We start from the raw sequence: 13,405 nt of genomic DNA on the forward strand, positions 1-13,405 counted from the left end.
AGAAAAGACGAATTCAAGCCACCTGTTTTTCTCCAAGACAAACTCATCATCATCTTTTGATCAAATTCCTCAAAAACCCTATTCCTGCAATTCGATTTTCCTTTCTTTTCCTTTAGATTGTGGCTCTTAAAATGGGTTTCTCTCTGTAGGCTTTTTCCATGTCTGTTTAAAGAGAGAATTCACTTTTTGAGATAATTAAACCGCAAAAGATCGCCCTTTTTTGGAGAAAAACCCCTTTCGTTCTTCACCTTTCTTTTCATTTACAATAAGAAAAGGAATTGGGCTTTTGCGTAGTTTATCAGCAATTCATTCTCTTGATAAATATTTAATTTATTTCCTTTTCTTGATAGAATTGAGCTTATTTTTCCACGAGTTGGGGGTTTTGATTTCATTGCTCCATTTCCTTTATTAAATTCAATTTTTTTTCCTGGGTTTTTGAGGAAGTGGGGTTTTGGGTTCATGGCTGCTGGTCCTGAAATTTCAATCGAATCCGCAGCATCAACGACGGTGGCTGGTTCTATTACTGCCGTCGATCAATCCTCACCAAAAACTGAGGTCGCCGTTACCAACCAGAGCGACAATTTCAATGTTGCTAAACCAGATGATAACGATTCCGTTGTGAATAACGTTGACTCCCAAAACGGGTCGGATTCCGATTCAAAATCAGAGATGAAAATGCAAGATATCGTCGATATCTTGTCCAATTTGAAGTTGAATCCCATGGCGAAGGAATTCTTCCCTTCTTCCTACTCGCCAATTGATCGCAATGGTGATCAGACCGAACTTACCCTCAATTACTTCGCGCCTGCTTATTTCACCAATTCCCCTGGAGACGGAATTGAAGCATACCCTAATAATCGAAGAGTATGTTAATCAACTGATGCATTTTGATTAAATTATGTTATTCACTACTTCGATTATCATTTATCCCTTTTATAATTAGCTTCTCGAGGGTCTTATTATGATTAAAATCAATTTCTTTACCACTAATTGTTATGGGTATTTGATTATAATTTGTGATTCTTATTCATGATTTCGTTCTATCTGATAAAAGCTTTATTATTTTGTTATACAGAGGAGAAATAACTATAGTCAGGGAAGAAGACGATTAAATGGAAGAGCTTTTCGAGCTCAAAGAGAAGATAGCATTAAGAGAACAGTTTACGTTTCTGACATTGATCATAATGTAAGTAACAACACTTATAATAAATCCAATTCTAGTCATTTCTTATAACGAATCATTGAAACCTTTTGTATTATAATGAATCGATGTCATTTTTGATAATCAATCATCGAATCTTTCCTTCTTTTAGGTCACTGAAGAGAGACTTGCTGCCCTGTTTAGCGCCTATGGCCAAGTAAGTCCTTACTCTTTAAAATAACAAATTACACAAAAATTAATTATATGTTTAATCACTAATACATTATTTTTTTTTTAAATCAAACCATTAAAAGTAAGTCCTTACACTTCATACATTTTTTTTTCAAATTAACCATTTTCACTTGTCATATCTGTCTTATTTTTATCAAAGACTAAGCAAATTTTGTGTAGTATTTTTGTAATTTGCACTCTTTAAACTTAATTAATATTTTCAAATTTTTGTTAAATTGATTATTTGAGTACTTATTTTTTGTGCTATATCATTATGAAGGTTCTTGATTGTCGAGTTTGCGGGGACCCACATTCACGTCTCCGTTTTGCATTTGTAGAGTTTGCTGATGAGAGTAAGTTAGACATAAAAAAGTTTTAATATTTATAGTTTTTATAAAATTGTATAATTAAAAAAAAAATCATTTGAGAAAAGCTTACATTATTAAATGGTGGTAGATTCCGCAAGAGCAGCCCTTAATCTTTGTGGAATAATGTTGGGGTTCTCTCAAGTTAGGGTTTTGCCTTCAAAAACTGCCATCCTTCCAGTGAATCCAACTTTCCTTCCAAGGGTATGAAATTATGAATATGAAATAAATCATTTTTAATATAAATATTTATATCAAAAAAGATGATGGGATTAGATTATTTATTTACTTTTTTGATGATTGGAATTCAGTCAGAGGATGAAAAGGAGATGTGTGCAAGGACAGTCTACTGTACAAATATCGACAAAAAGGTCAGTATAAAGTACACCGTATATAGTTTACCAGATTAAGTCTTGTTGTTTCTGTTAAGTTCATTAAGTCAAAAAGAAACAACGACAGGTTTCACAAGGTGAGGTCAAGAATTTTTTTGAAACAAGATGCGGTGAGGTTTCTCGCATTAGGCTTTTGGGAGATCATGTTCATTCAACACGAATTGCTTTTGTTGAATTTGTGATGGTGAGTTTTTTTCTTTTTCTTTTTTTTTTTAATGTTAAAAATACCGAGAAAATACTATAAATGACATTTTGATTTCTACTAACGAATATTTCTATATTTTTTTTTTGTCCATTTTAAACCTTTTGTAAAGATATAATGAAACAAGTACAATTATGAAAAGTATATTATATACTAAGAACTTGAATTTTTTGAATAAAACGATTTACAAGGTTGTGTGCACTAAAATTATATTGTTACCCATTTATGACATTAACCTTTTTAAATATTTGTGATTTTGGATGTGTTTCACTAGGAGTAATTTAAAAGTATAAAACTCAATTTAGATTCTTGATTTGTATCATTAGGAATTTTCCTTCATTTTTGCTTCATCCGTTGATAATTTTTATATATTATGGATGATTTTCAGGCAGAAAGTGCGATTATTGCATTAGATTGTTGTGGTCAAACACTTGGAACTCAACCAATAAGGTAAGTTTCTCATTTCTGTATATATATTTTTCATTTTAAATCTTGATTTTTTTTAAAGAAATATTTATATATTTTTCTAATTCTTATAGGGTGAGTCCATCCAAGACACCAGTGAGGCCTCGAGTGGCTCGATCTCTTCCAACCAACTAATGTATGCATCCATCAGGGAGGATTTCTTCTTGTGAGGTGTTTGTTTATTTTATGGCATTTTTGCCATTTTTACACTAGTTATGAACTTTGAAGGGGGAGACAAATTCAATCCCTAAGTTGAGAACTTGTTTTTGTTTTCTTTTTTTTTTCATCATGTTTGATTGCAGAATCCTGCAATCTGCAAACAATGGGCAAAGTAATGTTGCTCATTAAGACTTGGGATTCTAAGTTTTTAAATTGTATGTTACATTGCTTCTGGTGTTCTTTTCATGACAAACTATGAACACTTTTGACACGTATGATGAATGTATGACCATATCGGATTTGACAATTTTTTATATAATTGTCCCAAGATCATATATCGGGTGCTTTTGTTTAAATTGTGTCTGATAATTTATCCACATTTTCGTTCAAAACATGTCAAATGATGATTTGGTCGAAACATTCATAATTTGTCATATACGAGTTGGAAAAGAAAAAAAATAAAAACTATGTACAAAATACGTATTTTTGTGTTTGTGTTATTCAATTTAGGGCACATTGTATGAAATAGCAACACACTTTGCTTATCCAACCAATATTGGTCGTGTATTTTCTTTTACTTATATGGCCATCCGAAGTACTCTTTACGGAGGACATTCGTTGTCCACCTGGCGAGAACCACGAACACAAACACACAAATGTAACTTAAATTAATAATAATAATAATACCTGTAAATACAACCTACTGCCACCATATTTTTAAACCATTCTTCTTTTTTATAGTCTCTAAAATATCACATAGATGGATATTTTACAAATTTTGATTTGGATGATAATGAAGAGTTTATCTCAACATTTTGTAACGTTGTGCAACACATAGATGATGAAAAGCGTACTAATATTACACATACAAGAGCGGTTGTTGATCGAGATCGTCAAACCGCATATAAACTTTTGGTACGTGATTATTTTGTCGGTAATTGTCTTTATAATGATGAAGCATTCAAACGTTGTTTCCGTCTTAATAGGACATTATTTTTATGTATTAGTAATATTTTACAGGCACGATATGAATATTTTAAACAAAAACCAGACACTAGAGGTAGAATGAGCTTTAGTGATATACAGAAATGTGCAGCTGTACTTAGATATTTAGTATATGGTATAGCCTTTGATGCAACATATAAGTACTTTAAAGTATCTAGGATGACCGCAAATGAGTGTGTAGACCATTTTTGTGCATGTGTTTATGAGGTTTTTTGTAAAGAATATTTGTGCAAACTTATTGCACTTGCTATTGAGATATTATGTTTAACACATGAAGAGAGACATGGATTTCTAGGAATGATCGGTAGCTTGTACAAATTGGACATGCAAAAATTGTCCAACTACGTGGCACGGTCAATTTAACCGAGGTGGTATAAGTGAGCCGACTATGATACTCGAAGCTGTTGCATCTTAGAATTGTGGATATGACATTCTTTTTTTGGAGTTGCAAGGTCTAATAATGACTAATAATGATCATAATGTTCTTTGCCAGTCCCCCGTTTTCAACAATGTATGGACAAAGAAAGCACCTGATACTTTCTTTACAGTGAACGGGCATTCGTACAAACATGCTTACTACCTTTGTGATGATATATACTAGGATTACTCCACAAAATGGCAAGAATCTTCTAGAAAGGATATTAAGAGGGCATTTGGAATCCTTAAGCAGACATGACATATAATGAAATACTTCGCATGACTATGGAATATGGAAAAGTTAAAATGAATAATGTATGCATGTATTATAATGCATAGTATGATTATTGAACATGAATGTAGAATGATTTGCAAGCACAATGAGAACGAAATATGTAACCTAGCTCCAGAGTTTGTACCCGATTCGTCTGAATTTTTAACAAGAGTAATTGATATTGAAAATACTGAAACGTTTTGCAATCTTCGAGATAACTTAGCGGAACATCTCTACCAAAAGAATATGAACAAATAGTAGTTTTTTATGTTTTTTTTCTTTTTTTAAACTAATTTATTGTTTTTTTTAAATGAATGAAAAACTAATTTAAGAAATATATATGCTTTTCACTGTATTTTGATTTTATTTTAAATAAAAAGAATGATTTGGACCGGTGTTTAGTGGTATGCATACGAAATGCTTAGTGGTTAAATGTGATGATGAGGTGACACTCACTACATTAGCTGTTAGTGGAGTGGGTAATCTTGATGGTCTAATAACAACACTCTTGGATGAGTGACACTAGTTGTTGCTGTTGGATTAGATGTCTAAGACAATAATAAAATTAATATAATCTTGAACTATTAGCAAAGTCCTTTTGGGTTGCCTTCAAACCTAGTAATTGAATATGATGACTTTTAGAGAGAGAGACAGATTTAGATTTATTATATGATTAATAAATAGAAATAAATGAATTTATTAATATGTTATGAAAATAACATATTAATTAGAAATAGTAATATTTAATTGATAATTAATCAGAAATTAATTAAATTATATTTGTAATGAATTGTATTAACTAAAAGTGCAAGGGCTAAAGTGTAATTGTTCAATAGTTGAACAAGAAAGCTTCCAAAACCTTCCTTGGAAGGAGGTGGACGATATCTAGGATATTCCAAGGTATCTAGAATTTCCTTGTAGATAAATAGGAAGTTAGATAATTACCAATTTGAATTAATATTATTTTATTCAAATTAGGATTATCAAGGGTTTCCGAGTTGCCTTATGAAAGTCACCCTTGACCTACAATGCTATTAAAGTAACTAAACTTTTTATAAAATCACACTCTCAGTTACTTTAGGAAAAAAATGTGAATAGTATGCTAATTCATAAAATTGAACATTATACTTTATAGTAATTAGTGGAGCGTGTATGGTTAACCGGCACACTAATAGTGACTATAAAGAGTAATAATGGGCATCTCGAAAATTATCATTGACTAATGGAGCGCGTATGGTTAACCGGTACATTAAAATGAGATGATAAATGACATCGAGAGTGCCAAACATATTTGTATGGTTATTCACATCTAGTTTGTGATCCTCGGTATTGTCACACCCCCAAACCGGAACGGCGGAAACGTTTGGGGGCGGATGACTTCATGTGGTAACGTAACAATTAAATACATAGTAAAGAAAGCAATATAACCATCATATATATAATTGAAAGTTTACATTGTTAAAAGGATACATGTTCAAAACCAATTACAATATGATGCCAAAATATGAATTTAAACTGGCGCCGCAGCGTCCCTTCTTCAAAACCTGTTTGTTACCTGTAATTACTGAATCCCTGGAACATACAAGTAGTTTTGAAAGAGTAGATTAGCATTTAAGCTGATGAGTTTCATAAGTATTAAACGAAAACGTTTGTATGAAATGAAATGTTTTGTTTTTGTTTGTTTGTTCCTAGAAAATCCCATATTTTCTACTAGCATAAATGTAGCCTTCTATCAAGACCAATGTTTGTTTCTAGAAAATTTATGTTTTTCTGTATGTGGTTAGTGGTTTGGAAGTTCCAAAATTGTATCATAATAAAATTTTTCATGCCTAAAGTAGTTAATTTATGTACGTATAAAATTGCCAATACGTCTGAAAAACCCCGTAAATCAATGTATTTTTAATACTCCATGTGAGTTTTATAACCATGCTATTGACTAGAAATGCCTATACACAACGTTCTTCAGGCGTTGGAATGTTCTGACGCTTGTCACCCCAAATGGTGTACTGTAGCTAACAGTCAGGGCACGGGGTTGTCAATCCTGTATAGATCTATACACAAACACCATGCTCCCCCTCCAAGGGATTCTGGTATATAATACAGGACTTGAAATGTGTACTCGAACATACGTGAAGTTAATGTCTCACAAAACTTAGTATAAAACAGATTTACGTGTGAAAATGTTCGTTTGTTCTTGTATGTGAAAGTAACTTCTTGAAATAGTGTTTCTAGTATGTAAAAGTTCGTGATGTTCTCGTAAAACTATACCTATTATAGTTTTCTAAAATTGTGTCTTGTTTGTATTGTAAACCTTAGTGAAATGCTCCCTTGTTATGAAAAGTATAACTTTTGTAGTGCCAAAAATGGACACATATACATATAGTATAAGCAGAGTGTTTGATTTATATATATAACAACATTTTTCATTTCAAAAGACAAGATGTTATCGTGATATGTTTTGCATATGAAAGTTTCCTTATAATAGTTATAAATCACATATGATTCCATTGATCAAAAGTGTATAATGAATCTTTATATAACACACGATAATAATCGTGTGTTTTACTTGTATTTCCCCCCCTTAAAAGCATATAAAAGCATTTATAAAACATTTAAAAGTGTGGATTATAAGGGTATGAACTCACTTGAAAGATCGAAAAAGGCGAGATGAAAACCGAGCAGAATTTCGACTCGAGAAAGCGGATTTTCTCGGGATTCTCGGGAATCTCGGGAGCACAAATGACCTTGGGGACTTGAGCAAGGAAACCGGGGCTTCGGGATAGCACGTGCACGTAAAACGAGGCAAAAACGCAAGAAAGTTGAGAGAAATTGAGCCATTTCTTCGGAACCCTTGCATCCCTTTTATAGGGGCTGGAAACCGCCTCGGTACGCTGGGCATACGCGTGCGTCATGCGTGACTGCCTCCTCGACTGCCTCGGAGCTTCGGATGGGACGGGGCATAGCCTCGCATAGGGGCGACGTGGACGATTTGAGGCCTAGTCCTCGAGTACGCTGGGTGTAACTCGGATCGACGTACGATCATAGTTTAATGTTATCTAACATAGTAGGTAATTAATTTGAGATTTTTGGACATTTTATTTTCGAAGTTAATTTCATTATATGAAAAGTGGTTACAATACTTCACTGTTTAGATCATTACATAGAGTTGAAATATCTGGTTGTCACATCCTCCCCCCGTTAGAGGGAATTTCGTCTCGAAATTTAAAGTAAGAAAGATACTTGTGAATCAGAGAAAAAGATGAGGGTACTTTTGTTTCATCTGATCTTCGCGTTCCCATGTGAATTCAGGTCCTCGCTTGACGTTCTAGCGAACCCTCACGATGGGTATGCGACTTTGTTCGTGTGTTTGACCTCTTGGTCCATGATTTCTACCGGTTTTTCCTCAAAGTTGAGGCTCTCGTTGATCTCGATCTCGTCGAGTGGAATAACAAGAGTCTCATCGGAAAGACACTTTTTCAAGTTCGAGACATGGAAGGTTGGATGTATGTTACTAAGTTCACGTGGTAGATTAAGCTTCTAAGCTACAGGGCCGATTCTGGCAAGAATCTCGAAAGGCCCTACGTATCTTGGATTTAGCTTTCCACGCTTTCCAAAGCGTATTAAGCCTTTCCACGGTGAGACCTTCAATAGAACACAGTCTCCTACCTGGAATTCCAAAGGTTTCCTCCTTTGGTCAGCATAGCTTTTCTGTCAGTCTCTAGAGGCTTTCAACCATTCATGAATCTGAACGATCTTCTCTGTCGTTTCCCGTATGATTTCCGGACCGATGAGAGTGCTTTCAGGAACTCGTCCTTTAGATAACTGTGTGTCGCCAACTTCAGCGCAACACAGAGGGGACCTGCACTTACGGCCATAGAGGGCTTAAAATGGAGCAGCGTTTATGCTCGTATGATAACTATTGTTGTATGAAAATTCGACAAGGGGTAAATGGATATCCCATGCCTTTCCAAATTCAATCACACAGGCTCTCAGCATATCTTCTAAGGTTTGTATCGTTCTCTCACTTTGCCCGTTTGTTTGTGGATGGTAGGTTGTACTCATGTCTAGCCTAGTCCCCAAGGAACTTTGTAGTGACTGCCAGAACCTTGACGTGAATCTACTATCTCTATCGGAGATAATGGATATCGGAACACCATGCAGTCGCACTATTTCCCTTATGTAAGTTCTTGTAAGTCTCTCCATCTTGTCAGTCTCTTTTATTAGTAGAAAATGCACGGATTTGGTTAATCTGTCGACGATGACCCATATGGTATCGGGTCCACCCGTTGTCTTGGGCAACTTGGTTATGAAGTCCATAGTAATTCGTTCCTATTTCCATTCCGGTATCTCCGGTTGTTGTAGTAATCCTGAAGGTTTCTGATACTCGACCTTAACCTTAGCGCAAGTAAGGCATTTACTTACGAAGGTAGCAATTTCTGCTTTCATGTTAGGCCACCAGTACAGTTTCTTAAGATCCATATACATTTTATCTGAACCTGGGTGAACGGAATACCTCGTGTTGTGTGCTTCGGTCATGACCACGTCTCTGAAGCCACCATGTCTCGGTGTCCAGATACAGTCCATGAGATAATATGCTCCGCCACCCTTGATTTCTAGATTCTTTTCCATTCCTCTCAGGGATTCACCCGCCACATGTTCAGGTTGCAAAGCTTCCAGTTGAGCCTCCTTAATTTGTGTGGATAAGTGGGAATGGATAGTCATAGTCAGAGATTTAACTCTCCGACCAGTGTATTCTTTTCGACTGAGGGCGTCAGCTACTACATTGGCCTTGCCAGGATGATAAGGAATTTCGCATTCGTAGTCATTGAGTAGCTCGACTCATCGTCGTTGTCGCATGTTGAGCTCCTTCTGATCTAAAATGTGTTGTAGGCTCTGGTGGTCGGTGAAAATAGTACTCTTTGTTATGTACAAGTAGTGTCTCCAGATCTTCAGAGCAAATACCACTGCTCCTAACTCAAGATCGTGTGTTGTATAGTTTAATCCGTGTATCTTAAGCTGACGGGAGGCATAGGCAATAACCTTCCCTCTTTGCATAAGAACACAACCAAGTCCTTTGATTTGATGCATCGCAATATACTATGAAATCTTCTATCCCTTCGGGGAGGGATAGTATCGGTGCGGTGCACAAGGCCTGTTTCAGTGTTTGGAACGCCTTCTCTTGTTTTGCTTCCCAGTCAAAGGCCACACCTTTATGGGTTAATGTAGTAAGAGGTTTCGCAATGCTAGAGAAGTTCTTTATGAATCTGCGATAGTAGCCAGTGAGACCTAGAAATTGACGAATCTCTGTAGGCATCTTTGGTGCCAACCAGTTCTCAATGGCCTTAATTTTGGAGGGGTCCACGTGTATCCCTTTTTCTCTAACTACGTGGCCCAAAAATTCGACTCTTCGAATCCAAAATTCGCATTTAGAGAACTTCGCATAGAGCTTCTCCGATCGTAGTGTTTCTAAGACTCTTCGTAGGTGCTGACTATGTTCTTCCTTACTTCGGGAGTAGATAAGTATATCATCGATGAAGACGATGACAAACTGATCCAAGTAAGGACGGCACACCCTATTCATTAAGTCCATGAATACCGCTGGTGCGTTGGTTAATCCGAACGGCGTCACTACAAATTCGTAGTGTCCATAATGGGTTCGGAAGGCTGTCTTGGGAATATCCTCCTCTAGTACTCGTAATTGGTGATATCCGGATCTTAGATCTATCTTCGAGAAGTAGTTTGCTCCTTGAAGTTGATCAAATACGTCGTCAATGTGGGACAGAGGGTAACAATTTTTGACAGTAAGTTTGTTCAGTTCTCTGTAGTTAATGCACATACGGAACGGTCCGTCTTTCTTCTTTACAAACAAGACCGGTGCTCCCCAAGGTGAGAAGCTTGGTCTAATGAATACTTTTTGGTGGAGTTCGTTCAGATGACTGGAAAGTTCTTGCATCTCTGCTGGTGCCAGACGATAAGGAGATTTTGCTACTGGGGTAGCCCCTGGAACTAAGTCGATTCTGAACTCGACTTGGCGTTGTGGTGGTAATCCCAGTAGTTCTTTTGGAAAGTGATGAGTTTAAAACTCTTAGATCGTTTAGATCTTTCACAAATGCGATAAAAGAATTCTAGCAGTTAAGAATAAATTATGAACGAACACAGATCAGAATCAAACAAGAGCTTATGATTCAAAACTGAGTCACGCCTCAGTAGAGCTCGATGAAGAACTTCTGCTGTAGAGGCGAGCTAGGGTTTACAAAATAGTGAATACGAAAATAATGAAAGCACTACCTTCTAAGTATGCATGCATGCAGCTTATATACTAAACCCTAATGCAAAATAATGCACGGCTGGACAGGCCTAATACTGGCAGCTAAACTAGGCTATGGACCGAGCCCATGACGCAATCCATTAGACTCAATAATCTCCCCCTTTGCTTCAAATGAGGCGAGAGATTATTTCTTCCGAGCTGGTCTCACCATCTTGATAACTTTAAACAATTTAGGAATGATGGCGAGAAGAGTCTGTCGGAATAAGATGTACCACCTCAGCATGTCGACGAACAACTTTTTATTAGCAGCACTGTTCTGGTCGCACCTTTGTATAATCTCCAAGATATGCTCGAGACAATCCGTTGAGAAAAGGTGTTTGTCAACAAGAGAGAACATTCACTTTTGACCTTCGCCCCTGAGAAACATTATTGTGTGATACTTGGAATCAATCTTCCCCTTGATCATGGAGTTAACATTGCCAGCTCTGCCCATCAGTTTGATCGTTGGTCGCTTGTGTATGGCAGATGCAATTTCCTGGTCCATCTTCGCTGCCTCGTGTATCTAGCAAACAAGCATACGCTTGACATGATCAATAATCGGCTGATACTCCTGGGGATTTGATAGAAGAATGTTGTTGAGGAGTATCCAATCATGAGGGTTAAGGTTCGGTAGATCAATAAGGGAAAAGTGGTGAATGGAGCCTTCGGTTCCTCTAGTCACCCTAAACTTGACATTGATGAATTTCCCTGCTGAATAGGGTTTCATCACCTTGACGGTGGTTATCTTCTTTGAACTCCATGTCTGGTATTGAGGTTGAGCGAACTGCAGATAAAATTCTAACAGATCCCTATCTACCTTCGGGTCTGGAGACGGAATGGCAGCAGTTGAGTTGAAACAATGGAAAACGAATGCCTTTCTAGTGATTGGCATATCGAACTGTGCATCCCTGGAGTTATCAAGGCTGAAAGACATTATTGGATCGAGCCATAGAACGGCTGGCTCGTCAATCGCACACCTCTGAAGCGAGTTTTTGGTCCATTCAGGGAACATGGCCCTTTTCTTTTCAAGGAGCTCCGCCTCCTTTCGCTTCTGTTCTAGCTCAGCTCGCTCCTTCATTGAAATTTCTTTAGTTTGTTTTGGTGAAGAAGCGACCTTTGGGACAGGCTTTCTAGGAACTTCAACGTAGACATCATCTTCATTGTCGGTATCATCTTCACCGATTTTCTTCTTTTTTTTTTCCTTGTTACTGACTGAAGCTTCATTACCCTTCGGTTCAGCAGCTGGCTTGGAGCTAGAAGGAGGAGGTTGGTTCGTCGCTTGTTTCTCTTGCTTGAACTCTTTTTCTCCCCCTTGTTGCGGTTGGACCCCAGTCACCGAAACACCCTCGATACGACTGAGGACGTCTAGGGCCGGTCGGAGCTTGTCTGCTAGATGCCATCGGGTGGTGATAGTGACAAGAGGATCCTGACCTTCAATGAGATGAAGAAGAATGGAGTGAATATCGGCAGCAGAAATCTTTATAACTTCCCTTTCTGATTTGAGGTCATCAATCTCAGCATGAGCAGATCGGAGCTTGTGTGTGTGTAATTTAAGCTGATTTGTGCGTCTGGCAAGCTCATCCATAATCCCATTCTCCATGGCTAAGTCCGCATGTAGTTGAGACAAGCGTTCGTTAACATTAGCATGGAACGCTTCATTCGCTTGTTCAATAGCAAGGCGTGCTGCTTCAACCTTCGAGCACTCAGACTGAAGAGTCTGTTGAAGAATTTCTACAGAAGAATTAACTGTAGCAGCATTCTTGGCAGCAACAGCCTGCAAAGAATCTAAAAATATGTGAGCCTGAGAAACTAGTTTATCGACTTTTGCGGTCGCCTCCGTGCACTCTTTTGTAGATGCATCAACAGCTTGAGATGCCTGTTGACACTGAGAAGTGGAGGCTTCAATAGCCTTGGCGGCAGCAGTTAAGGAGGCTGAATGTTCAGCAACCACTGAAGATAATAGAGCCTTCAAAGCCGCATCTGAATAAGCTCCTGAGGAAGAGGAGGAAAGCAGTTGATCCAGTTTTTCGTTGACCGCTTTGAGATGACGTTTGGTAATAGGCTCGTCGTCATCATCCTCACTCTGTAATCGATAAGGACTGAAGTATGTGGAGTCAAACTCCAAGTCCTCACCGCCCAAAATTGGGGTTGTTTCTATAGAAGGAGTTGGTGATAAGGGTTTTGAAGAAGCGGAAGGTTCGGTTGTTAATGGAGGTTCGGTTGTAAAGGTAGGTTCGGTTACAGGTGGTTTGGGAATAGTGAAGGTAGGTTTTGTAGTGGTGGTAGAGGTTGTGTCTGTGAAGATGGGAGTAGGGATAGGTATAGAGGTGAAAGGTTGAGAGGTGGTTGTTTGAGAGATAGGAGGGATAAAAGCAGGAATGGTAACAGGTGGAGGTGAAGGAGGCAATATACGAACCAGAATTTCTGGAGTATGGGAGCGAGGTGGA

The 13,405-nt window shown here is 37.5% G+C and overlaps 1 protein-coding gene across 1 annotated transcript; it reads left to right on the forward strand.

The window, feature by feature from the left end:
• Nucleotides 1-217: 217 nt before the first annotated feature.
• Nucleotides 218-3,262, forward strand: LOC145061724 (polyadenylate-binding protein-interacting protein 9-like). The gene is made up of 9 exons (XM_079009265.1): nt 218-864; nt 1,076-1,186; nt 1,314-1,358; nt 1,653-1,725; nt 1,829-1,941; nt 2,049-2,108; nt 2,197-2,313; nt 2,720-2,781; nt 2,871-3,262. Exons 1-9 carry the CDS (start codon nt 460-462, stop codon nt 2,929-2,931), a joined length of 1,047 nt encoding a protein of 348 aa, XP_078865391.1. The 5' UTR covers nt 218-459; the 3' UTR covers nt 2,932-3,262.
• The last annotated feature ends 10,143 nt before the right edge of the window (nt 3,263-13,405 follow it).

This window comes from Lactuca serriola, chromosome 7, assembly GCF_051521515.1.
Source record: "Lactuca serriola cultivar US96UC23 chromosome 7, Lser_US96UC23_V15, whole genome shotgun sequence".
NCBI classification, from domain to species: domain Eukaryota; kingdom Viridiplantae; phylum Streptophyta; class Magnoliopsida; order Asterales; family Asteraceae; genus Lactuca; species Lactuca serriola.

Bases quoted from the DNA above. Each gene is read 5' to 3' on its own strand.
- LOC145061724 (XM_079009265.1), top strand. From the start codon at position 460: ATGGCTGCTGGTCCTGAAATTTCAATCGAATCCGCAGCATCAACGACG. The intron at 1,187-1,313 runs GTAAGTAACAAC...TCCTTCTTTTAG, and splicing joins TTTCTGACATTGATCATAAT to GTCACTGAAGAGAGACTTGC. The intron at 1,726-1,828 runs GTAAGTTAGACA...AAATGGTGGTAG, and splicing joins TGTAGAGTTTGCTGATGAGA to ATTCCGCAAGAGCAGCCCTT.